We start from the raw sequence: 27,788 nt of genomic DNA, 5'->3' as shown, positions 1-27,788 counted from the left end.
GAGTGCTGCGGTATCATAGCTCACACACAAACCTCAAACTCTGGGGCTCAAGTGATTCTCTTGCCTCAGCCTTCTGAGTAGCTGGGACTTCAGGTGCCCACCATAACACTTGGCTATTATGGCTGGTTCTTAGCCGTCATTGTCATTTAGGCTAGTGGCCAGGTTATTTTATTTATTTATTTGGCCTTGGAGTTGAGTAGCAGTGCCTTCTTTTTCTGCTGCTGCTATTGTGCCTGGCTCCTTTTGAGAATAAAGTTTTTATAGTATGTAATTCTGATCTTTTCAATTTCCAGAGCACTAATTAGGCACTTCCTCTGTACAGCCTGCTAGCACTTTGTGTATTTATTAACTTAAGGTAGAGACGTGTGCTTTATCTTTATGATATAGAGGTCTCAAATTGTGATGCTGTAGCAAGGCTTGCTGGTTATATGGGTTATGTCCAATTTCTTTGGATTTTGTTGAGTTCTTAGAATTTTTCAATGTACACTATCATGAATCTTGAAACTCATCTTTTGCCCAATAATCTTTTTGATAAATGATTATAACAAAATAAAAATGTCAGGCTAAAGGACAAAATAATTTGATAAATATTTTTATAATTTCGTTGACGTTGGTTTGTCTGTTTTATTTATAATTATATACAAAACAATATTGATGTACAATTATAAACATTCTTTAAAGTTTTAGTTTAAATCTTAAACATGTGGCCAAATATATAGATATTCTTATTCTTCATATTCTCTGTTAGCTGATTTGTTTTTTCAGTCTCATGAATTTAAATGACATTTTGAGTTATAGAAGTTAGACATCCACAGAAGCAATTAGTAACTTTCGATTCATGTTTTACTAAATAAGTAGATTGAGTGTGGTCATTTTATTCTCAGAAGATAAGAACTGTGATGAAAGGGTTAGAGAATCAATGCATGTAAGGTAACCAATTAGATTAAAAGAGTCATTAACTTATTGATTGAAATTTAGCAGGAGATAGCAAGCACTTCTCTGAATCTTCTCCTAAGATTAAAGAGAAAATTAGAGTGAAGTGCAGCGTGTTTTTAAAGAATTGAGTCATGTCAGACTTTTTCACCAGGATTTTTATTCTCTCTGTGTTGTGAGAACATGAAGAGTTAGGAAAAATATTTTGCTTACTGAATTATTGTTATTTTTAGAGATGGGATGTGACTATACTACCCAGTTAGGAGCACAGTGGGTGTTCACAGGCCTGCTAATGGCATACTGCAGCCTCGAGCAGGGTTCAAGCAATCCTCCTGCTTCAGCCTTGGAGTAGCTGAGACTGCATGTGTGCCACTGTGCCTGGCTCTACTTGCTGCATTTTGTAAAAATACTTAAGCAATAAAGAAGAATGCTGAAAAATTTGGCTGTTTATCACATTACTTGTGAACTTTTCGCCATGACTCAGGCCACCTTTATATCCAGAAAGAAATCCCACATTGGTTATTCTTTCAGTACCACTTGTGTTCTCTGCTAGCACACCTCTGTGCTCTTTTGGTGACATCTTTTTAGGTCATTTGCAGAGTGCACCTTCATGGTCTTTGAACTTCTTTCATGCCTTTCAGGCTAATCATATATAGTATGTATTAATATTTATAGTAATGTAATTACTATAGTAATACATACTATATATAGTAATGTAATTACTATACTATGTATAGTAATTTTCTAGTATAAACTAATTTTTAATAATTTACCTATGCTAGTTAATTTTAAAAAAGGCATTATTGGATTTCTATCACAATATTTCATTTTCCCAGTTAACTCCTGCAGTGGTTTTTTTGTAAATTGCAAGAAAAGTAGATAGTATGTGCTAAGTGCCAAGCTTTGTAGTGCCCGAACATTTTGTAAACTCAAAGGATAGAAACAATTGATCAGTTTGAACTTTGCCTGTGTGTTTAAATAATACTGATTCTTATTGTTCTGTGTCATGAAATGTATAGGTTTTAAAACTATATGTTTACTAAAATAAATAAAAGTAAAAAAGTATATATTTACTTTTAAAATAAGTAATATATTCACATGGTTCAGAATTCAAAATAGAGGAAAAATGAGCAATTTGGTTAAAAAGTTATTATGTAGGAAACACATTGAGAGTTTTCTCTTTATAGTGGTGCTTCTGTCTGCTTATTGGGCTTGGTTTTGATTTCTTTTTATAAATGATGCCTTTAGATCTTGTTAACCTTTGATGTTATCTTTATGTTCATATTTTTCTGAATTTTTTTCTCTCTCTGATTTAAAAAAAGTTTATATTAGAATACTAGGGGGTACACATTTTGTTTTTATGCCTGAATTTTTTCTTCACTATGGTATATCCAGTTTTGAAATATTCTGCATGTGCGTCACTATAATCGTATGGCAGGAAGTAGTCTTACTCAGTTTTTACAGGGTGGCTTCTCCAAAGCAATGTGGTGTCTCTTGAGAGATGAGTAATTTGGGTCAGGTTTTAATTTCCTTTAGCAACTTAGATCTTTAAAAAATAGTCCATCTATATGGGGGTTGCCCATAGCTCAGTGGTTAGAGCCCCTGGCCGTATCTCCGGGGCTGGTGGGTTCGAACCCAGACCGGGGTTGCTAAACAAACAAACAAAAAAATAGCTGGCGTTATGGCAGGCGTCTGTAGTCCCAGCTACTAGGGAGGCTGAGGCAAGAGAATCACTTGAGTCCAAGAGTTTGAGGTTGCTATAAGCTATGACGCTACAGCACTCTACCAAGGGTGACAGAGTGAGACTCTGTCTCAAAAAAAAAAAAAAAAAAAATCCATTTATTTACTCAATTTAAAAATTACCAAGGAATTTTCAAATATGTATAAGGTAGAGAGAATACTATATGAATCTTTAGAGGTGCAATTCTTGAAATATAGATCTAGATTCACAAGGCTTGGTGTTTCAAAATTCAGGTCTCAAAAAAAAGTCAAAGAGGATTCAATGATCAGTGATTAAAAAGACAAAACTAGAACATTTGGCCTGACATGAAAGATCACCAAGAGGAATTGTTAAATGAGAAAAAGTACAGAATGATGCATAGTATACACTATCTTTTACTTTTAAAGAAAAGGAAAATAAAATAGATGTTCATATTGCTTGTGTCTGTCCAAAGTAATTTTGGAAGGCTACAACAAATGTTTTTTAAACATGTGAGTACCATATTAAAAATGGATTTGAAGGCGGCACCTGTGGTTCAGTGGGTAGGGCGTCGACCCCATATACCAAGGTGACCTGTTTGAACCTGGCCCTGGCTAAACTGCAACAAAAATAGCTAGGCGTTGTGGCAGGTGCCAGTAGTCCCAGCTACTCAGGATGCTGAGGCAAGACAATCGCCTAAGCCCAGGAGTTGGAGGTTGCTGTGAGCTGTGATGCAACAGCACTCTACCGAGGGTGATAAAGTGAGATTCTGTCTCTTTAGGAAAAAAAAAAGAATTTGAAGTTCGTTTTAAAAATAAATGTATTTAAAAAGAAAATTTAATATAAAATTTACAATTTGAAAATGTAGTATAGTAATGGTTATTTGCCCAGGAAAATCTTCTAGGAATATTAGGTTGATACTCAATTGGGCCAAAGAAGTCTGTGGACTGCAAGTAAAGAGAAATATGCTTTAAAGACTACCTGTGTCCAGGGTGGCGCCTGTGGCTCAGTGAATAGGGAGCTGGCCCCCTATACCGAGGGTGGCATGTTCGAACCCGGCCTCGGCCAAACTGCAAGAAAAAAATAGCCAGTCGTTGTGGCCGGCACCTGTAGTCCCAGCTGCTTGGGCAGCTGAGGCAAGAGAATTGCTTCAGCCCAGGAATTGGAGGTTACTGTGAGCTGTGACATCACAGCACTCTACTGAGGGTGATAAAGTGAGACTCTATCTCTAAAAAAAAAAAAAAAAAAGACTACCTGCTTCCGAATGGCAGAGAACTTATTTTATTGTAACTTTCTCTCTCTCTCTTTTTAAAGGCTGGTGGGATAGCAGGTGTTTCTGTTGACTTGATATTATTTCCTCTGGATACCATTAAGACCAGGCTGCAGAGTCCCCAAGGATTTAATAAGGCTGGTGGTTTTCATGGAATATATGCTGGTGTTCCTTCTGCTGCTATTGGATCCTTTCCTAATGGTAAAAATCATATTGATATTCTCCCTGCTCTAAGCCAAGATAATGAGATTTATTGTCAGAATGGTATGTGCTCTTACCAAAATCAAATTCCTTGTGTGTTATAACTTATCTTCTGAATTTTCCCGTTTTTTAACCCGGTGTTTTGGAATCAGATGGTAATATAGTGTCCATTCCAATCTATTTTTAACAAAATGGTTTTGTTGTTTAAAAATATTCCTGCTTAGAATCCTGAAAGTGTTATTTTAACATTGATTATGATTATGAGAACCCTTGGAGCAGTGGTTCTCAACCTTACCTGCACATTGGAATCTCTTGGGAAGCTTTGAAAAAAATACTGATACCTGTCTGTTTTCCCTAGAAATTTAATTGGCTTTGCCTGGGTATCAGGAGTTTTAATAGTTTCCAAAGTGATTCCTATGTGGAGCCAGGTTTGATATCTGCCTTGGAGATTCTTGGGAAGCAGGTAAAACATAGAGACATTAAATGTTTCTATGTTAAGGTGTTCTTAGATTAGCTAACTCTTAGATTGCTGTGGTATGAATGTAAATGTTTCTCGTGAATGTTCTCCTGGATACTTTCTTTCCAGGGTCTTCTGTTTTGGTTTTGAAGTCATGTTATGTGACTTATGTCTCTCTTATTCTATACTTAACATGATCTGTTTTTTTTTTTTTTTTTTTTTTTTTGAGACAGAGTCTCACTTGCTTTCTAGGCTAGAGTGCAGGGGTGTCATTGTAGCTCACTGTAATCTCGGTCTCCTGGGCTCAAACAGTCCTCCAGCCTCAGTCTTCTGTGTAACTTGGACTGCAGGTGCACACCTCTGCACCCAGCTAATCTTCCTATTTGTATTTATTTATTTTTATTATAATATCGTTTAAATTTTTCTATTTTTAGTAGAGATGGGGTCTCGCTGTTTGCTTAGGATGGTCTTGACTTCCTGAGCTCAAGTGATCCTTCCACGTTGGCCTCCCATAGATTACAGGTGTGACCCACATGCCCAGCCTGGATGTTTTTTTTTTGTTGTTGTTGTTGCAGTTTTTGGCCAGGACTGGGTTTGAACCCAGCACCTCCAGCATATGGGGCTGGCGCCCTACTTGTTGAGCCACAGGTGCTGCCCCAGCCTGATGCTTTTGTTTAATCCACTTCTTGGTATACTTCTTTTCAGGTACTTATTGTAGTTGTTTACTGATGGGTGCTTTTAGTGGCACTCAAAAGTAAACTAAGGCAACAAACAGAAAATCACCAGACACAAAACATACCCATAAGACTTCAGGAGGTTCTTAAATTTTGAGGTATGCTTTCTTTTTTCTCAGGATAATTCATGAGAAATTCTTTTCTCTTATGTCATCCTCACATTTAAATGCCCAATCTGTGAGCACAGCTTTAACATAAAGATTTGTAGTGCAGAGAGAAAAGTAGTGTTTCCCTGCTTTTGTTTTTCTTTCCTTCTTTCTTTCTCCTCCCTTAGCAGTCATGAGAACAGCAAGCTGGGGATTATCCTTAAACTTTTGTATGTCTTAATACTTTGAATAATTGGTTGTAACAGGTTGTTACTGAGTATACACTCATGCTAAGCATGGTTGTGCGTGTGGGAGAGGGGCGTGGATTCCTGCATTTGCCCACATTTCCAATTATGTAGAGGCCTTCTTGGATCTACCTAGGGGTCAGGGGGAGGCTTGGAACTTACATTTTTAAAGGACTCTGTACATCACAAAAGTAGCCATAAAGTTGGACAAGCTTAAGAAGGTTAACCATGAAGTGAATGAAGTTTGAGCACTGTTTTCTTTCTCCATTTATTTCAGAGGGGGTGGGAGGGTGCAGGACAGGGGATGGGATTTGTAGTGGCAGAACTTAACAGCTGAAGGCTGTGTGCAGATGGTATGGCTGACATTTATGGAGTTGGCCAAAGTGGGAAAAGCCTTATGAAGAACCACAGCGGCAGTAGACCCGTGTTAACTGTAAAAAACTGCTTGAACGGGTATGGTCATTGCTCATCTGTGGACAGCGTGCCTGCTCATTTGGCCTGGTGGAGATATGCAGCAGCCTCAGGATCCTTTATGAGCTTGCTGACTTTGGAGAACTGATTTTCACTATCAAGCTGTTTTCCTGTTTCAGACTTTACTGTGACATGCTCAAATGTCCTTCAAGAGGTGAATTTGTCATTCTTTTATCTTTTGTGCATTATCTTTTATGGAACTGATAAATATCTTTCGATTAACAGTACCTGACAAGTTTTAAAGACCTCATGCACTGTGATTAGTTCATGGTCATAGGGGTAGTTTTTTAAAAATTTTGATTTCCAGTTTTAGTTAAATGGTTGATTGTTTGGCTTATTGTACCCTCAATGAATCCCCAACAATAAAAAAAAAAAAATGGTTGATTGTTTCCTTGATGTAGTAAAAAGTAGCCATGCTGGGCGGTGCCTGTGGCTCAGTGAGTAAAGCGCCGGCCGCACATACCAAAGTTGGCAGGTTCGAACCTGGCCCCAGCCAAACTGCAACAAAAAATAGCCGGGCATTGTGGCGGGTGCCTGTAGTCCTAGCTACTTGGGAGGCTGAGGCAAGAGAATTGCCTAAGCCCAAGAGCTGGAGGTTGCTGTGAGCTGAGATGCCACAGCATTCTACTGAGGGCGACAAAGTGAGACAGTATCTCAAAAAAAAAAAAGTAGCCATGCTTATTTTGAGTAACCAGCAATAAAACATTACATACTAGAATAGACATTTTATTTAAGTTAAGGTGTTATCTTTACAATTTTAACCTGTCAGTAAATCGGTGTAGCTGATTGTTTTATGACTGTAGGTAATGATACTTTGAATCACAGAAACCCATATCTTTTTCTGAAGTTGTCTTAAAAAATGCTAAGTAATTTGTGAGTACAACATGGTAAATTCTAGGTTAGCTGTTAGACTCCCTCAAGGTAGGAATAATATTTTTTGCATTTTTGTAAGTCCAAGATCGGACATGGCCTCAGTAAATTCCGAAAGAGTGAGGGTGGAAGAAAAGGTATGTGTTTAACAGACATCTTTATTGTATCATGATTTAGTAATTATTGTCATACTTTTATGAGATGTATTTCTTTATTAAGTTTGAATATATATTTTATCTTTGTGAAAGACTGGCTTGTTTCAAATTTCAGCTGCTGCATTTTTTATCACCTATGAATATGTGAAATGGTTTTTGCATACGGATTCATCTTCATATTTGATGCCTGTGAAGCATATGTTGGCTGCCTCTGCTGGAGAAGTGGTAAGTAACAAGTTATGTGTATAAAATAAATACTTCAGATATGCAAATCATACATCTATTTTCAGGTCAGCTATTCATTTCATTTAAACTATAATTTTTAAAATTATGCATGCCATAAATCTCAATAAATATAAATGGATTAAACATGATAGTTAAAAGATAGAGCCTTAGATGGCATAGAAGAAAATTGAGCCATCTGCTTATTTATAAAAGACATATGTAAAACATAATTATATAGAAAGAATACAATTAAAGAGGTGGAAGAGACTATCCATGCAAATTGTGATGGCGCTTTGTGTATTGTGTCAGCATAACTGAGCTGAAATTACTTTTCTTAGAATTCCCTTCCTAAGATAGTTACAGATTCCGTCAGCCATAAGAGAAATTTGCACATCATTTGAAAGATGCAGGTGAAGCAGCAGTTGTGTTTGTGCTCAGCAGGTTGGTGTAGGATCAAGCCTGTTGTAACTCACATAGCCTGTCACCCATGTCTGCTGGCTGGCTGTGTTGGCCTTTGGCTTACACTGCTCCAAGTCCTGCTGGATCTTTCTCTTTAGTCTCTTCAAATTCTACGTCAGACGTATGGGTGCCAGCTTATACTACAGTTTCCCTCTCACAGGTTGTTGAAAATAATTGTGAGTTCCAGTTTGTTTTGCTCTTCTCCACTTCACATTTGTCTTCCCTTCCCTATTGCCTGCCCTTTGATTTCTGTCCCATAACTAGATATAGAAGCAACAATTCTACATAAACTGCTTAACTCCCATAATTGCCAGTTGAATCTCCATATCCTTATTTTTATCACTCATATTAATAATAGTTTTTTTTTTTTTTTTGTAGAGACAGAGTCTCACTTTATGGCCCTCAGTAGAGTGCCGTGGCCTCACACAGCTCACAGCAACCTCCAACTCCTGGGCTTAAGCGATTCTCTTGCCTCAGCCTCCCGAGTAGCAATAATAGTTTTTTTTTTTCTTGACAAAGAGTCTCACTTTGTTGCCCTGAGTGGAGTGCTGTGGCATTGCTCATGGCAGCCTCAAATTGTTGAGCTTAAGCCATCCTTTTGCCTCAGACTTCCAAGTAGCTGGGACTGCAGGCACCCACCATAACACCTGGCTAGTTTTTCTATTTTTAGTAGAGACGGGGTCTTGCTCTTGCTCAGGCTGGTCTTGAACTCCTGAACTTAAGCAGCCCTTAGCCTCCCAGAGTGCTAGGATTACAGGCGTGAGCCTTAACAGTAGTTTTGCTTGTCTGATGAAACCCTAACTGATAGAAAAATACTAACTGAAATAGAGCTGGTGAAATAATGTTAATATTGGGGAAAAAAGACTTAAGGCAGTAAATGAAGAAATTGGTGCATAAAGATAAAGGAATAGTTCTTTGGGGAGATGTAACAAGCCTGAACCTAAATAACACAGTCTCAAAGCATATAAAGCAAAAACTCAAAGTATTATAAGGAGGAATGAACAAAGCTGTAGTTTTAGTTGGTGATAATTCCCATCTCTCAAAGCATTAAGACCAGGTAGGTATAAACTACTAAGGCCGTAGAAGATTTGAACAACACAGTAGTAAGACTGGTTTAATGGACATGTATAGAACTCTGTTCCCAGTGGTTAAAGAAGGTATGTTTTTTCCAAGCATAATTGGAAATTTAATAAAAATGGATAACCTGATAGTCCATAAAGCAAGTTTCAATAAATACTACAGAGATAATATGTATAGATTATTTGGTGTCTAAATGTGATAAAGTTGAAACAATGACAAAAAGAGAGCCAGTCTGTCCCTACCATGTGTTTAAAAAACAAACTCTTTTATAAATTATTTATTTATTTATTGAGACAGAGTCTCACTATGTCACCCTCAGTAGAGTGCTGTGGCATCACAGCTCACAGCAACCCAACCTCCAACTCTTGGGCTTAAGTGATTCTCTTGCCTCAGCCTCCCAAGTAGCTGGGACTATAGGCGGGTGCCACAGTGCCCGGCTATTTTTTGGTTGTAGCTGTCATTGTTGTTTGGCTGGCCCAGCCTGGGCTTGAACCCTCCACCTTTGGTGTATATGGCTGGTGCCCTAGCTGCTTGAGCTACAGGCGCTCAGACATATAAATAATTTATTAAAGAAAAAATAATAGTGTAAGTAATAAAATATTTTAAACCAAAAATGAGTGCATAGTTACGATTTAAAAAAACCCTCCAAACTAATGCAGAGAAGTGTGTAATACAAATAAAAGTTTCCCCCTTCTCCTCATTAAACCTACCTTTCTCCTTGCCCTTCCTTCCCAAAACTCGTGAACAATGCCTAGTAACATTTTTTTGTGTATCCAGAAGTTGTCTGTTCCTTGCAAGCATTATTTTCAAATCAGACAGTCCTGTATTTATGCATTCCTGTTAAACCCCAGTCTTGTGGTGGGCATAGGAGGAATGGACAACACAGTGAAGAAAAAGGTCTTAGTTTGTAAGCTTCTTATCAAAGGACATGTGTTCTGTAAAACTTTTCGATAGTGGTTTAAAAATGGTTTTGCAGTACACAAGTTAACTCTGGATTCTAAAAATTGCTTTCGCAATGTACTGATGTTCCGACCCGCGGGACAGCCACGGGGGACACAGGAACCACCTAAAGGAGAAAAACAAACAAGGGGCGCGAGAAAGGGAGACAAGACAGTTTTCTGATCAAGTCTCCAACTTTATTGAAAAAACTTGGGCCTTATAAGCATTACGGGGAAGGTGGGTGGGTCTTGTTGGGAGGTTCAGAGGAGTTGTTAACTGGGGATTGGCTAGAGTAAGTAAGATGGGGCATAAGGTGATTGGTTGGCCAGTTGCCAGGTAAAGTTACCGGGAAAAGGTAAAACTGTTTTTTACTTGAAGAGGAAGTAAGGCCGAGCTGTACCTTATATGGCTTCCGACATACTGAAGTTACAAAAGTGATGAGATTAGCAGTATAGTAAATTTTTTTGTAGTAAATAACAAAGTATTAGTTCCTTTTATAAGCTGTAGACCCCTTTAGGAATCTAATGAAACCTATGGCTATCTGTCCAGTAAGGTGAATGTATGGACATTCTAGTATTGGCTGTCTCTTCAGTAAGGTGAACATATGACATTGCTAGAATTCTATCTGGAAATTTGCTTAAACTTCACTTTACTTCTTATGTACTGATTGGAAGGTTTTGTTTTGTTTTTGAGACAGAATCTTACTTGGTCACCCTTGGTAGGGTGCCGTGGCATCTTTAGCTCATAGTAACCTCAAACTTTTAGGCTCAAGCAATCCTCTTGCCTCAGCCTCCCAAGTAGCTGGGACTACAGGTACCCATCACAATGCCTGGCTATTTTTGAAGTTGGGGGTCTCTCTCTTGCTCAGGCTGTGTCCAACTCATGAGCTCAGGCAATCCACCCGGTGTGGCCTCTCAGAGTGCTGGGATTGTAGGCATGAACTACCTCACCCAGCCTTGATTGGAAGTTTTTGATTAATTTTTATTTTGCTTTTAATTGAAAAAAATTTAAAAAAAAGTTAGAGACAGAGTCTTATTCTTACACCGAGGCTAGAGTGCAGTGGCGTGATCATAGCTCACTGTAACCTTGAACTCCTGGGCTCAAGTAATCCTCTTGCCTCAGCCTCTTGAGTAGCTATGACTACTGGCATGCTAATCACTTTTGGAGAGATGTCGTCTCACTGTGTTTCCCAGGCTGATCTTAAACTCTCAGCCTCAAGCAATCCTCCTGCCTTGGCCTCCCCAAATGTTGGAATTATATGCAGGAGCTACCACGCCTGGCTAAACTGTACTATAAAAGCAACTTATACTTAATTACAAAAGAATCTTTTAACATCTGATCCTGGGTTTAAATCATTTTTGGTGATTATGTTGTGACATTAAAGCCTCATCACATGGATTAGTAATCTTGGGCTGTGAAAATTCTTTTCTATGACCGACTGTCCTGGCCTCTTGTATTATAATTGTATATTGCATTGATTAGATTTGAATATATTTTTATAAATTCAATATTTGGTTTACAGTTCTCTGTGTCTCTTTTACACCCTTTGATAGACTAACAAGTTTACATTTTTTAATATGTTGCCTGAGAGCAAGCAGCAAATAAAGACCTTGACCCCGTATTTCATTTCCTGTGGGCCCATCTTGTCTGAAAGCTAGTTTGCTATGTTGAAGGGCATGCTTTTATTAATTTATAAACTTTTTTTTTTTTTTTTTTGAGGCAGAGTCTCACTTTGTTGCCCTTGTTAGAGTGCTATGGCATCATAGCTCACAGCAACTTCAAACTCGTGGGCCCATGTGATCCTCTTGCCTTAGTTTTTCATTTTTAGTAGAGGTGGAGACTCACTCTTGTTCAAGCTGGTCTCGAACTTGTGAGCTCAAGGGATCACCTGCCTCAGCCTCCCAGATTGCTAGGATTGCAGGCATGGGCCACCATGCCCAGTGTATTTATAAACCTTCTGCGTCTTAGACTTGTCAAGAGAATATAAAGTGATATAATCAGGTAGGGGAAATAGTACTTGTTAGCTTAGTCATGTTACAGATCCGTCTTTTCATTTGTAGAAAATAGCCTCTAGGGGTGTCCTTTCTTCTTTTCCGTCACATATTGGGAGAATTGTCTTGGCCACACATAAAATACACAAACACGACCAACAGCTGTTGAGCAAAAAATAAAAAAAAGGCCCATGCATACTTTTCATGATATTTGATACCACAGATAAGCAAATAGTCCTCAAATAATCAGCATACACCCCTGAGTGCTGCTAATATCTAATATTTTTAAAAAAATTGGAGCCTTTTAAATGTTATAATATGCTGCGTGTGGACTTTTGGGCACGGGAGGTGGGGTAGGTAAACTTTGGAACCGGGAAACAAGTGTCCCTAAGACTGGAGAAACACAATTCTAGGACATTCTTTTATCGTATCTCTTAGGGCTGCTGTGGTCCCGGAGATGGCTGAGACCTAATGTCAAACTCCTGTTTACGGTTTCTGTGATTCATGGAGAACCTTAAGAGGAGAATTGATTAGCAGGAGGTACATACATTGAGGACTTTACATATGAAACTTTTTTTTTGAGACAGAGTCTCATTTTGTTGCCCTCGGTAAATGCCGTGGCGTCACAGCTCATAGCAACCTTAAATGCTTGGGCTTAAGCGATTCTCTTGTCTCGGCCTCCCAAGGAGCCCACCACAACGCCTGGCTATTTTTTGTTGTAGTTGTCCTTGTTTAGTAGGCCCCAGTGTATGTGGCTGGCATCCTAACCACTGAGCTATTGATGGTGATTTTTAGTTGATTTTGAATTCAGTTACAGTTTAGCATGGTAAACAGTTTGCCAAATTTATGGTTCTGATGTTCTAATAATCTTTGAACTTTCTTAAAAAAACTTCCTGAAGCCATTTAGTGTGTTTTCTCAAAAATACTTGTTTTAATAACTTGCTTTAGTTTCTTAGAGGGTAAACTTTGGGTTTCCAATCCATGTATGTGTGTGTACTTACTAAAAAGAAGAGCAAGAAACAGGTGAATATAGTGGAAATAGACTTTTATACATACAATAAAAAGGAATAGGAAACAACATTTATAAAAAGAATTAGAAAACAAAAACATTTATAGCTGTCAATGGTCAGGAAGGTGTAGTAACATAGAGATAAGGTCAGGCATTATTTTGTGCCACATTTGGTTTGATGTAAGATTGTTATATGGCAAACTGATTCCTTAGACATGGTAACGTTTTTGTTGGTACTGAATATATCCACACTTTATTGTAGTTTTAGAAACAAAAGAATACTGCCAAAATAATAACCATTCCCTGTTGCAGCAACTTGATTAAAACTTAATGATGAATCAATAAAACGATAATTACAGCCTTCTACCGTGTGTTTGCAGTTTGGAATACAGTAAAATCAATCAAATAAGATTTAATATGTAACAATGGCAAGAAAAGTCCCATTTTTGCCATTTTTATTAGGAAGTTTGTTGTGCCAGATCTCTAAATCCCTACCTCAATTATTTTACAGCTCAGTTTTCATCACACAGAAAGAGTTCTGTGAGAAGTAGAATTTGTAATTAGATCAAAGGTGGGGGCAGGTTTACTTTAATACTGCAGCAGTTATAGCATAGTGGTGGTGATTTTTTTTTTTTAAGGTTTTAAGATTTGCCGTTTTGTACTCTACTTTTGGCCTAGTTCATATCGTCAGAAATGAGAGAATATTGACATTTCTTTGCTGCCAAAAGCAGCCTCTTTTAATGTGTGTGCATGGATGACATGTAGATGTCTTCATACACATAGGCACTAGTAGGTTGTCCTTTTCAGTCTTGTCGTCACTTGAGATTGACAAAGCTAGGAAATAAATTATATCATGTTTTGTAAATGCTTCTCCGATGGCCCCTAACAAGTGGGGCCTGAAGAGTGCCTACCATCTTTAGAATCAGTCACTTGGGCATCTGATTACAAATGAAGATTTTTGAAAATACAGGGGCCCTGGGGCGGTGCCTGTGGCTCAGTGAATAGGGCGCGGCCCCATATGCCGAGGGTGGCGGCCGGCCAAACTGCAACAAAAAAGTAGGCGGGCGTTGTGGTAGGCGCCTGTGGTCCCAGCTTCTTGGGAGGCTGAGGTAGGAGAATTGCGTAAGCCCAAGAGTTAGAGGTTGCTGTGAGCCATGTGACACCACAGCACTCTACCCGAGGGCGGTACAGTGAGACTCTGTCTCTACCAAAAAAAAAAAAAAAAAAAAAAAAGAAAATACAGGGGCCCTGTAATTTAAATATGATCTCTATTGTGGATGATTCTGCAACTCATTGGTATTTAAATACCACTAATCTAGGCTTATAAAAAAAGTCTTACTTTATACCAGCAGTTCTCAACCTGTGGGTCATGACCCCCAGGAACTGTATTAAAGGACTGCCACATTAGAAAGGTTGAGAACCACTGCTTTACATCCTAGTAGTAATTGGCTCTACCGTCCCTTATCTAAGAATATTTTGGTAGGTGCAAAACAGTGGGAGTACCAGATGCAAATCAAACATGTTACTCCTTTTGTTCTCAGAATGACATATTTTAGAGTACTAAAAAGCCTAGTTTAATAAAATTGTTATTTTAAAGGTGACCATCAGCTCAGACGTGTAGATTTTATCGAAGTTAACAGTGAGTGTTATAACCTCACTGAAGTTTTCTCAAGGCCCGTTTTCTTGTAGAGCCTTGTAGGTAAAGACAACTTGGGTTGTTGGTTAGCTCCCCTATAAGTCATCTTGTCCTAGTCCATGTAAGGGTCTTGGTAGGATCACACACATTGATGCTGTGAGGTGTTTGTCAGCTATAGAGCATGGTACATGTGTTCCTGATCATTGAGTTTTCCTAGTGAGGGTTTATCCTATTTTGTTTATACTTTTAATACCATGTTTTGAAACGAATATGTAGCATCCTTCGTGATCTTCATTGCCCTTTTCCAAGAAGAACCACTGAGCAGTATAGTAGAAGAAAGGTTGGCAGCTTTTGGAATGTGTTTTACCTTTTAAATCAATCATGATAGATTTTAAAATATTCTTAAGTTAATAAAGGTTAACTCATTTGCAGTTGCAATATTTTGCTGAACACATGCACAGTTGTGTAACTGAGTCATGGGGGTTAGGTTGAGGAGAAAATAAGATGGCTACCCCAGGGCAACGGTGAAGTGTAGTTTATAGGTTGGAAGGAGCTCTGAGTAAATGCTGCAGATGGAAATTGTTTATATCTATATAAAGATGACTGGAGGTGGAAGTGTGTGGGTTTTTCCAGATTACCAGGGAATTTGTCATACAGTTAGAAGTGGAAACAGAACAGTGCTCAAACAAGTGCTTCTCTTTCCCATGCGTTTAAGCACAGGCCTATGTTAAGAGGACCTTTTGCCCTGTTTTCCTCTCTGTCTACTTTCAGTGTGCCTGGGAGCCTTTTCTCACTTTAGGGCATTAAATACATAAAGCAGGCAGACTTTTTAATAGCTTCTTAGGAACCCTAAACCATAAGAATTGTATGAAAAAAACCTCAATTATTACAAAATACCTGTTTTCCATTGCTTTTTTCCTTTTATATCTTTTCTTACTTGGTCCTTTTTGGTTCGTTTTTTATAGGCTACTGTTGTCCAGTTATTCTGGTTTCTTCTACTGCTTTTTTGTCCTTACTTGGCAGTGTGGATTTAGATTTGAATTTCTTCATGTGGTCTAGGCATTGAGGATAAAATGACAAGATAAGTAACTGCCTTTTAGAGGCTTGCTGTCTAGAAATGGAGACAGACATGTAAGTGCACTAAAGTTTTATAGGCATTTAAAGCAAAGGAACCATAGGCCGTCCCAGACTGACAATGGCTTGACTTACAACTTTACGACCACGTGAGAGTGATACGAATTCAGTGGAAGTCATACCTGGGAGTTTGAATTTTGATCTTCTTCCAGGCTGGTGATATGTGCAGTAAGATCCTCTCTCATGAGGCTGGGCAGTGCGGCTCCCAGTCAGCCACACTAATGTTGTAAGTGTTGAGCGCAGGTAGGGTAGGCTAGGCGAAGCTGTGATGTTCGGTAGGCTAGATGTATCAAATGTATTTTCAACTTAGGATGGGCTTTTTGGGACATAGCCCCATTGTGAGCAGAGGAGCATCTGTGTGAGGTGGAGGGAGAACGCGAGAGAAAGGAATGGTAGATTTTCTTTGTATTGATCTGGGCCATGGGTATTGACTCAGAAAAGGCTTTAAAGAATAGGTAATCTTTGAGGTGCATTTAATTTAGTTTCTTTGAAAAATTTCTGTATATTTAAGGTGTATAACATGATGTCACGAGATACTTTTAGTAAAATGGTTATTATGGTGAAGCAAGTTAGCACATACATCATCTCACATAACTACTCATTTTTTAATTTCTGTGGCAAGAGTAACTAAATCTATTCTTTTGACAGGAATCTCAATTTCAGTGCAGTTTTATTACATTTTAGAATTTGATGATTAGGTGGTGGGTGCTGGGAAGGGTATTGGAGTTCAGAAGGGCCCTTTAATACACTTTTAAGTTCCAAACGGTTGGAGCATGGTGGGAGGGGTCATCGTGGGGTATGCCTTCAGTCGTAAGGAGTTTGTCCTTTATCCTGTGAAGAGCTGAGCAGAGGAACAACTTTGATCAGATGTGTAATTTTGAGAAGGTCGTCTGGCAGCTGTGTGAAAGTGAGGAGCCGAGTACCAGGATCCCCAGGAGAGATCACCAGGCCAGGGCCAAGGGATGCAGAGGGAGAAAACGAGTTCATGAGATGTTAAAGAGGTAGAGCCAGCGGGAGAATGGTGGTTCTTTTGGAAGCCCTGCCAGCAACAATTGTCAGTGCATTTTTCATTCTGAATGCGTTTGTTAGTTGTTTATGTGTGTGGTATACCTGCTCGAATTCTCCAGTGGAGTCTCGGTCCCTGGTGTCTCAGGCTGGGCCCACAGGCAGAGAAGGGAAGGAGAAGAAGGCGGGAGAGGGTAGGACAGGAGGCTCGGCACTGTCTGTGAGTGGCGATGACAGTGCTTGTTGGTGCTGAAGAGGCTCCTCAGGGAGGCGCTGACCGAGCACAGCTTCCCCTGCCTGCCCCAGTCTCCTGATGACTTCCTTTTCTGACTCATTTCAGATCGTTCTCTGCCGTTTGGACTTCTTTTCTTCTCCTAATATAGTAGTATGCTACATTAGTTCAGGCGGTATTGATTCATGATCTAGGGGAGTGTATTTCATTGATTATATTATTCAGTTAGTGGACAAGAGGGAAGGGGAAGCTCTGTTTTGGCTTTTTCTTTCTTTTTTTTTTTTTTTTTTGTAGAGACAGAGTCTCACTTTACTGCCCTCGGGTAGAGTGCCGTGGCGTCACACGGCTCACAGCAACCTCCAGCTCTTGGGCTTACGCGATTCTCTTGCCTCAGTGTCCCAAGCAGCTGGGACCACAGGCGCCCGCCACAACGCCTGGCTATTTTTTTGTTGCAGTTTGGCCGGGGCTGGGTTTGAACCCGCCACCCTCGGTATATGGGGCTGGCGCCCTACTCACTGAGCCACAGGAGCCGCCCGTTTTGGCTTTTTCTTTAGAAGCGGTATCATTTTATTTATTTTTTTCTTTCTTTCTTTTTTTCTTTTTTTTTGTGATTTTTGGCGGGGGCTGGGTTTGAACCCGCCACCCCTGGCATATGGGACCAGCGCCCTACTCCTTGAGCCACAGGTGCCACCCAGTGTTATCATTTTAGAGAATACAATTGAGTTCAGCTTTATAGAAACAGTACAATTTTCATACAGGATGATGAAATTGAAGAAACGATTTTAAGTCACAACAGTATAATTTGGTCACTTATGGCCACTACATTTTAAATGGGAAAACCAAATATGTCTCTCAAAGGACCAAAGTACTGAATGAAATTAGGATTAGCCACATCTTTGTGAGCCTGAGCTTGGTCAGTGACAACCCTTTATTTTTAAAAATGCCTTAAGGTCTCTCTCACTTTTTCTCCTCCATGAGAGGGACCCACTTCCAACTCTATTTGGAAATACTCTAAACTTTCTTTTTTTCTTCCTAAATAAAATCTCTCTTTGTTGCACTGAAAAAAAAATATATTGCCTTAAGATTTCTGTAATGGACTAAAATGCCACCATCAAAAATTTGTACCGATTTGTGATTGTGTGCTTTTCCATGTTTGATTGCTTATTGTATATCTAATGCTTTGATAATGCTAAGAGACCCAGAATAAGACATTTTGATCTCAGTTTGTGAGGTGTGTATAAATAAGTTGGTTATGTTTACTAAAATAGAGACTACAGGGCCAGATGCGGTGGCTCGTGCCTACAATCCCAGCACTCTGGGAGGCTGCGGCAGGTGGATTGCTTGAGCTTAGGGTTTTGAGACCAGCCTGAGCAAGAGCGAGACCCCATCTCTATTAAAAATAGAAAAACTAGCTGGGGGTTGTGGTGGACATCTATAGTCCCAGCTATTCGGGAGGCTGAAGCAAGAGGATCACTTGAGCCCAAGAGTCTGAGGTTGCTATGAGGCCATGGCAGTCCACTGAGGGCAACAAAATGAGACTCTGTCTAAAAATAAATAAATAAATAAATAAAATAGAGACTATTTTGAGGGCCTCTGTAGGGAGGCAGCATGGTAAGGATTAGGGACTACTGAGTGATACAGATCAGGGTCAGAATTAGGATTTGTCACATATTTGCTGTATGTCGTTTATGTGACCTCACTGAGCTACTTTTTCACCTCATCTACAAGAACAGGGCTAATGCTACCCTGCTTACAGTTCTTGCAGGGATGAAGTGGTCCAACTCCTGAGGTGCTCAGCCTGGCATTCAACACACAGTTTTCAGTGAACATTGGGTCTAGTCCCTTTTCACACAAATTGCTGTGTGTGGTGCATTTTTTAGAATTTGATAGTTGGGGAGGGATAGCCATTCAGAAGTTGAAGAAATCGAAATTTAAATTAGTTTAGTCACTTGCTCAAGCTTTCTCAGCTACTGTGGATAGTAAAACAACACTGCAGAATAAATAGATATTTCTCTGTATACTTACAAGATCACCTCTTTTACTTTTTCACGTAGTATTTTTAAGTGACAGAAGTGGAGATGTATATTCCTTGTGTAATACTAAGAATTCAAATCATTCTGGGTTTTTTAAATAAGAAGAGGAAAGATTCTAAGAATTATTGGGCAATATAATGGCCCGCTGAAGATGGCCTAGTCCCAGAAACCCATGAATGTGTTTATTACCTGGCAGGGTAAGAGGGACTTGGCAGATGTGATTAAGTTAAAGATCTTCAAGTGGGAAAAGGTTCTATCTAGGTGGGCCCAATATAATCGTCAGGGTCCTTGTAGAGGGAAGCAGGCACAGCAGGAAGAGATGTGAAGATGTTGTGCTGCTGGCTTGAAGAAGAAAATAATGCAGATGGCTTCTAGAGAAAAAGAAATGGAGGTTCCCATCAGCCTCCAGCAGGCATGCTGCCTGATTGACACCTTGATTTTAGCTTGGTAAGATCCATTTTGTAATTTATACCTCTAGGATGTGTTTTAAGCCACAAAATATATAGTAGTTATAGTAGCGATAGGAAATTAATAGTTACTGGCACGCCCTCCTCCATTTTCAGGTGTTTATGTTAGTAGAAATCTGTAAAGTCTAGAGGGCTTACCTCTAGACTCTAGACTGTTACCTCCTCTGATATCTTGGCTCATTTTTGTTGAGGAAAAGTACGAAAGTAAAAAAAGTACGGGTGCCACCCAACATTTTTCTTATAATTCCTATTGGCTATTTTGTGTATTTGGAAAGAGCCTTAAAAAGAAATAAAGTTTTGATGTGCTTATGTCCCACTATAAGTGGGTAAAAGTGTAAATTAGGATTTATAAAATGCTGTTTAGTTTAGCTTGTCAGCAGCTGTAGTTCCTTGTGTAACCAGAAGATGGCACACTTGACACACAAATGAATTATTGTAAAGTTTTTTTTGTTTTTTTTTGTATTTTTTTTTAAGTGGTGGTATAGAAAGATAATGAAAGATAATGTTAGGTATTCTTACTTGGAAACCTGCTTTCTAAAGAGAATTTTGGGAATTATAAAGAGGATTTGGAATAAGATACAAGTTAGTAATCTTCATTTCAAAAATCTTCAGACTGTCATGAGTTGTCTCCCTATCCCTACTCATAATAATTTCCCACATTGAGTTTACTTTGCAAAGTCCAAAGTAGCTGGTGCTCAGAATAGGCTTTGATTTGCTCTATTCAGCATATTGTTAAATTTCTAACTTACGATAGTGTTTCCTAATGAAACATGAGTAATTAACTGAAATTAAACCTTGAATGGTAAAGTTCATTTTGTGTGTTCATTTTGTATGATATACCTCTGGAGATGATAATCAAAAGATTTGGGTTTCATTCATGCTTCTTAAACCAGGTAGCTCTCTGACTTCCAGTAACTTCTATTATATCATATTGATTTACATATAAAATGATGACATTAGCTTCTAATATCAGAGGACTGTTGATAGGTTGTTGATTTTCCTTAGAGAAAAGTCTTAGATACGTTTTTGTGAACTCCGTTGAAATAGTTGTAAAACAATGTAATGTTAATATAGGGTACTGTTGGTGATACTCAGTAAAAGTGGGGTTGTAAACCCGGCAGGTGATACTCAGTAAAAGTGGGGTTGTAAACGTTGCAGGTGTGAAGCTTGGCTGTAGCAATGTAGAAACCAGAGATTATAGCCACATCCATCTCTCCCCCCTACCACTTGTTTTTCTTAATGCAAGGCTAAAGGAGGCTGTGATTTTTTTCATGTTCAATAGTCTTATCATTTGTAGTTTTACATTGTGGTGTTTTTCTTTTTCTTTCTTTCTCTCTCCCTCCCACCCTTCCTCCCTTCCATTTTCTTTTCTTGCTTTTTTTTTTTTTAAAGATGGGCCTTTACCTACCTTGTCCCAGCTGGCCTTGAACTCATGGGCTGAAGCTGATCCTCTCGCCTCAGCCTCCTGAGCAGCTAGGACTCTAAGTGTGTGCACCCAACTCTTGGTGTTTTATTTAATTATACTAAAAGGAAACATTCAGCTCTCCATTGGAGCAATCAATCGAAAACTTACATCAAAGAAAAATCTTGGCTTGGCGCCTGTGGCTCAAGTGGCTAAGGCGCCAGCCACATACACCTGAGCTGGTGGGTTCGAATCCAGCCTAGGCCCGCCAAACAATAGTGACGGCTGCAACCAAAAAATAGCCAGGCGTTGTGGTGAGTGCCTGTAGTCCCAGCTACTTGGGAGGTGGAGGCAGGAGAATTGCTTGAGCCCAGGAGTTGGAGGTTGCTGTGAGCTGTGATGTCACGGCACTCTACCCAGGGGGACAGTTTGAGGCTCTGTCTCAAAAAAAAAAAAAAAAAAAGAAAAATCTTGATAGCAGCATCATCATTTAATCAAAATTTTAATCTGAAGTTTTATTATATATTTGTTATGTTTAATGAGACCAGCATTGCATTTTAATATTGATAAAGATGGGGGAGGGCATGTCTTGTCTTTATGGAAAAACCTTGTTCTTTGATAAAACTTTAAATAAAACATTCTTGGGTTTAATGAAAATGTCACCATTGCTGTGTTGTCAATTCATACTGAGCCTCAGATTCACGAGGGAAGAGTGCTCTATAGAATGGATTTACCAAGAGACCTGTGGATGACATTACCTTTGTTTCTTTTCATAGAACCAGAATGCTGTAACATGTTTTTGTTCTTGTGCAGTGAAATATTCTGTTGTAGATCAGATTTAAACCTAAGAAAGATCAGAGTTGATAGAAAACCAAATGGAAGGCACAGGAGGAAATCGAAGCATTACTTTGTAGCCTCGCTCTTACGCCAAGCTGTGCTGGGGACTTTGTACCCCTTCAGTTAGATTGTTTTTTATCTGAGAACCTTTTCAAAGTTTTTCTTCTGCTTTTGTATTTTTTAAGAAATAAAAACATAATGTAAGAACATGAAAGGTTATGAAGCCTGAAGTTCCATAAATATTTATACCAAATCACAGAAGTAGACAGTTCCTATTTTCTTGACATATTGGGGTCGTATTTCACTCTTGACCTCTTGAATTGAAAAATACCAGGAGTTAGTCTATCCTTTTCTTTTCTTATTTATTTATTTTCATTTCTTTAACAAGTTTTAGACGCTGGGAGCTGTCCTGTTGGGTTCATGTAGGTTTCAGTGAACTTTATTTTCTATCTGGTTTTTGTTTCTAAAAGTTTTTACTCTTACCAAAAGAAACATAATTTCTACCCAATTTTAGGCCTAACTTGTAAACTCTTTAATCTGTTTTTTTTTTGTTTGTTTGTTTGTTTTTGTTTTTGGCCAGGGCTAGGTTTGAACCCGCCACCTCCGGCATATGGGACCGGCGCCCTACTCCTTGAGCCACAGGCGCTGCCCCTTTAATCTGTTTTTTAATTTATTGTTATTAAATGAAAAAATGTTTTTGTCAAGGCTAGTAAGTAGGTTTGTGTCTAAAAGTGTATTTTAAATTAGCTTTTTCATTTATTTTTTCTTTAACTTAAAATCTTTGGTCCATAACAAATATTTTTATCCTTTGAAATTATGTTTTAAAAATCTTATGAAGTAATAATAAATGTCAGTTGTGGAGAATTAGAAAATACAGATAGGCAGAAAAGAAGAAACATCACCTATAATCCTTTGTTCCTTTTGTTCCTAGTCTTCATATAGGCGATCTGTTTAGTATGAAAGAAAAGTATATCTAAAAAATGTAAAGTATTGGTAAAGTCATTTCTGTGGAAATGATTGATTTTTGTTTGTACTTGGTGTCTTTTCCTCTCTGGGTGATTTTTGCTTTCTACACAAAGTAATACATCAGTTGATAAGTAAGGTTGGGGCATTCTACCTTCTGTCCTCAAGGTACTGTGGTTCAGTAGAAGAGAAAATATGTTCTAAAAACCATGTGGTATAAGTAAAGTAATAATAAGTAAAAAATGTCAGGTAAGATAGTTTATTTGGGAACTAAGAATAAGGAGGTGATCTTTTAATGTGGAGAAGAAAAGGTATTATTTTGGAAAATTAAGAATTATAAGGATCTAAAAAAATACCATAAAGGTTTCTGGTCCAAGTCAAGTAAGAAAACTTGTACCTGTGTAATTATATAAATATGTACATTTTGATTTATTAATTAAGAAATTACAGTTTCGGGCGGCACCTGTAGCTCAGTGAGTAGGGCGCCAGCCCCATATGCTGAAGGTGGCAGGTTCAAACCCAGCCCCGGCCAAACTGCAACAAAAAAAATAGCCGGACGTTGTGGCGGGCGCCTGTGGTCCCAGCTGCTCGGGAGGCTGAGGCAAGAGAATCGCGTAAGCCCAAGAGTTAGAGGTTGCTGTGAGCCGTGTGACGCCACGGCACTCTACCTGAGGGCAGTAAAGTGAGACTCTGTCTCTACAAAAAGAAAAAAGAAATTACAGTTTCAAAAATTCTGGAAGGCAAGGAGAATGTTCGAGAATTTACTCCCAGAGCTGGGGCCACTGTCAGGGTCTGAAGATTCAGCCAGACTACTGCACAGTCCTTCCTGGGAGTTGGAAAGGTACAGTGTAGAGGCAGGAATGGCCCCGGATGCTGAGGGGTGCTTGGCCAGGGAGGAGTCACAGATGGGTAGGCCTGGGTGAGGACACCCCACTCTACCTTTATTCATTGCCTCTGGGGTTTTCATATATTATCTCTTTCCTAGATTGTCAACCTCTCTGCCTTGCTCTTGCCATTTTCCCCCATCTGATGTGCAGATATTTATCCTAAATAAAACTAGACTATTCCTTGACCCCGTGGTCCTCTTTGACTAAGAACCCACCTCAACCTACTTCCTCTAACTCCTTAGCTGTCTTTTTCTGACAGCAGTTTACACTGGCCCTATCTGTGCATCCCTTATGAATTCATTGGAATAGATCTCCTGCCTCAGCCCCTCCATGGAAACAATTCTGGTGAACTCTACGAACCATGATGCAAGCACTGCTCAAGACTCTTGGTGCATGGCTCTGCAAATCTCCATTTGAGACTTCTGGCCCCCTGGAATATCTCTTGCTTGCAGTTGAAATTGATTCTAACCCATGGAAAAAAGATTTCTTTTTTGAATAGTTGTGGTAGGACATGTTGCCTTCCACCTCTCCCTTGCTGGACGGAATACTGATATTGGTCTGGGTGGCAGTGAGTATCCCGTCCTTTGCTAGAATCTCTGTATTCTCAGCTTCTCTAATGAGGGCTGCCTGGCCCTGTCACACAATTCTGGTCCATACATTCCAGGGGACATCTTGTGTGTGTGTGTATGGGGGAGGCATCTCAGAGAAAAAGGAGGCCTGCTGCTCTTTTGTGGAACTCAGTTGTGTGCCAAGGTGATGCTGGAGGATGAAGAATCGTTTTTTATCAGTATGGCAGCAAGCCTAAGGATGAAGAGCCAGTGAGCCAGAAAGCAGGGCAAAGAGAGAGGGAGAGCCTGGGGTTCCTGGCCACTCCGCTGAGGTTCTGCACTACGTGTTGAACTGTCACCAAGCAACTTATTAAGTGTCATAAATGTCATTTATAGTCACTGTCCTGGTACTTGTAACCAAAAGAGCTGTTACCTCTGTGCCTGGCTTAGAACACAATGTGCCAGCCCTTAGAATGCATGGAGGAGGAGGGGAATGCGGCTCAGGAGATGAATGGGAAGGGGGACTATGGCAAGAGCCACATCTGGGCCTGCGCCCCATGAACAGTGTGGTTGGGTGCTGCCCGGGCACCACCTGCTGGTGAGCACCTGGGCACCACTCCCCTCCGGTCAGCTGCTGCGCAGAGATGTTAAAATGTCCCCGTAGCTTCAGAGCAGCAATGCTCAGTGGGAACATAATGCGCGTCTCAGGTGTCGGCTTATATTTCCAGTAGCCACATTCAAAAAGGTGACGACAACTGCTTGGAAGAATTTTAATGACGTATTTTATTAAACTGCATTTATCCATAATATTAACATTTCTATGTGTCATCAGTATAAACGAATTATTAGCTGGATGCAGCTGCTCAGGAGGCTGGGGGTTGCTTGGTCAGGAGTTTGAGGCCAGCCTGGGCCACATAGAGACCCTATCTCTTAAAAAAAATTATTAACAGGATGTTTTACATTATTTTTTCATACTAGGTTTTAAAATCTGATGTGTGTTTTACATTCACAACACATCTTACTTGTACTCGTCCCTTTTCAGGTGCTCTTAGCCTCCGATGACCGGTGATCTGCGTATTGGCCAGATTAGCTCTAGAATCTGGCCCTTGGGCAGGAATGTTGGGTTAGCCATACCTAAGTCACATGATTGTGGTTCTCCTGCAGGGGGAGTGAGGGGAGAGACTGACTCCCTTTGTTTTCCCTGAGAAGCCTGTCATTCTGAGAGTTGGAACCTGGGCAGCCAAGGCAGGTGTTCACTCCAGGAGCATGGCCCCCCTCTTCCCTGTGGGTCTCTAGCCAGGCTTTCTCTGTTTCCTGCCCCTCAGAAGTTGATGTTCCTCAAGATTCCATTCCTGGCCTTTGGCCTTTTTTGACTCTTTCTTTGGGTGCTTTCATCTGTTCTTTTGGATTTAGGCATCACCTGTATACTTCTTTATCTGTCTCCAGCCCTGTTATTTTCTAGTTCTGCAGCCAGGTACTGTACGTGTTGGCTGGACACAGCCCCTTACATGGTCCACAAACTTCCCCAACTCAGCTGTGCCCAGTCTGGACTTAGCATTTTCCCTCTAAACCCGCTGCTGCTCCTCCTGAGACCCCTAATCTCATGGAATGGGACCACCTTGTAGCCTTCTTCCAAACCACAAGCTTAGAGCATCCTACTCTCTCCTCAGCCCTCACTCCTAACCTATCGTTCACCATGTTCGGGGCGTTTCATTTTTCACTTTTCCCTCAAGTCTGAGCTGCACTCCTTTCCTCGTGTCTTCTGCTGATCTGTTGTAGCCGTTCCTTGACTTGCCTCCTGCCTCCTGGCTTATCTTCTCTCCTTTGCTTCTTACCCTTCTCTTCTCCACACACTCCGAGTATTTTATGGGCTGCAGCTAGAGTGTTGCCCTAAGCACTGGTTGTCATTCCTCTGCTTTAACTTTCTCGCACGTCTGTGGAATGAAGTTCCAGCTCCCTGGCCTGGAACACAGGGCTTTGTCTGTGTGTCAGTCTTACTTCTCAGTGCTCCTCACCTTGCACTTGGTGCTTGGTAAGTTACAGAATGGTGCAGGGGGCTGCAAACTGTTTCTGTATTGACACAGGCTGGCACTGTTTCCCCCGAACACTCTGCCTTTGCCTTCGTACGTAAGCACTTTCCTCTCCTCAGCCTGCCCTTTGCACCTTTCTTGCCAGCTCAGTCTGGCTTCTTTGGAAGGTCCTATGAAGGCATAATCTTTGGCAGTTTTTCTTGAGTCCAGAGGTTGGACTAAATACCTTCTATTTTCCATGATCTTTATTTATGCCTTTTTTTTTTTAAAAAAAAAAAGCCAAATATTATTGAAATTATCTGTATGTGTCTGTGGGTTCTTTGAGGCCAGAGCCTTATTCTTCTTTACTGTGGAGTTTCTTGGGTAGTAGTATCTGGCTAAATATGTTTTTCTTGAACTGAATTAGGTAAGTCTGAAGGGAGACTGGTTGGAAAGGTATGTTGGCAAATTATTCTTTGTGAATAATAAGTGTTCAAATATTTGATGAATGAAGAAGTAGAAATGAGATTGTTGTTTTGTAAATCTTGTCAGTTTTGGTAGAAAAATAACCCGAGGTAATGAATCCTTTGTTATCATAACCATGTCCGTTGTTGTAGTGCACCAACATAAAACATAATAACTTCTTAGCTTTTAGAGGCAACACGCCCATGCCAGCTACTTTGTGACATCTAGGATCACATCATGTGTCCATCATGTGTCATCTTCGTCCCTGTCTCTTGGGGCCCTGAGTCTGACACCTATTCAGTGCCTAATCTGCTTTTGCCAAGACTAACCCCAGAGAAGAAGTTGCCAGTGTTTATACTGAGAGCTGGAGTTGGCAAGCTTATCTCCTGTTTTCATAAATAAAAAGTTTTTTGTGTTCGAACATAGCCAAAACATTCATTTACATACTGTAATCTATGGCTGCTTTTGTGCTAAAACAGGATATGGGGCCAGGTGTGGTGGCTAATGCCTATAATCCTAGCACTTTGGGAGGCGGAGGAGTTCAAGAGAAGCCTGGGAAATAGCAAGACCCTGTCTTTACAAAAATAAGAGTAAATAAAATTAGGCAGATGTGGTGGCAGTTGCCTGTGGTCCCAGCTACGCTGGAGGCTGAGGCAGGAGGATCACTTGAACCTGGGAGTTTGAGGTTGTAGTGAGCTGAGATGATGTCACTGCACTCTAGCCCAGGTGACAAGAGGGAGACTTTATCCCCCAAAATAAAAAAAAAAAACCTGAACATTTTGACATCTTGTACTAAATCTGTCTTTACTATGATTTTTTTTTTTTTTTTGTAGAGACAAAGTCTCACTGTACAGCCCTGGGGTAGAGTGCCATGACGTCACATGGCTCACAGCAACCTCTAACTCTTGGGCTTACGCGATTCTCCTGCCTCAGCCTCCCGAGCAGCTGGGACTACAGGCGCCCGCCACAACACCTGGCTATTTTTTTGTGCGGTTTAGCCAGGGCTGGGTTTGAACCCGCCACCCTCGGCATATGGGGCCGGCACCCTACTCACTGAGCCACAGGTGCCGCCCTTTACTATGATTTTTGCTTATGAAAATAGTTTTAATTTGGGCGGCACCTGTGGCTCAGTGAGTAGGGCACCAGCCCCATATACCGAGGGTGGTGGGTTCAAGCCCAGCCCTGGCCAAACCGCAACAAAAAAATAGCCGGGTGTTGTGGCGGGCGCCTGTAGTCCCAGCTGCTCGGAAGGCTGAGGCAGGAGAATCGTGTAAGCCCAAGAGCTGGAGGTTGCTGTGAGCCGTGTGACACCACGGCACTCTACCAAGGGCAATAAAGTGAGACTC

The 27,788-nt window shown here is 40.2% G+C and overlaps 1 protein-coding gene across 5 annotated transcripts in view; it reads left to right on the top strand.

The window, feature by feature from the left end:
- Positions 1-27,788, top strand: part of SLC25A26 (solute carrier family 25 member 26) — a 162,535-nt gene that overhangs the window by 6,360 nt on the left and 128,387 nt on the right. For 4 of the 5 annotated variants that reach the window (XM_053598519.1, XM_053598515.1, XM_053598517.1 and 1 more), the window contains 2 exons: positions 3,947-4,103; positions 7,237-7,346. In XM_053598519.1, coding sequence (XP_053454494.1) covers positions 7,305-7,346 — 42 coding nt within the window. In that variant the 5' untranslated portion in view covers positions 3,947-4,103; positions 7,237-7,304. Of the gene's footprint in view, positions 1-3,946; positions 4,104-6,778; positions 7,104-7,236; positions 7,347-27,788 lie in introns of those variants that run through there. The other variant, XM_053598520.1, reaches the window with a different exon arrangement.

This window comes from Nycticebus coucang, chromosome 8, assembly GCF_027406575.1.
Source record: "Nycticebus coucang isolate mNycCou1 chromosome 8, mNycCou1.pri, whole genome shotgun sequence".
NCBI lineage: Eukaryota > Metazoa > Chordata > Mammalia > Primates > Lorisidae > Nycticebus > Nycticebus coucang.
This window is presented reverse-complemented; position numbering and strand designations above follow the sequence as displayed.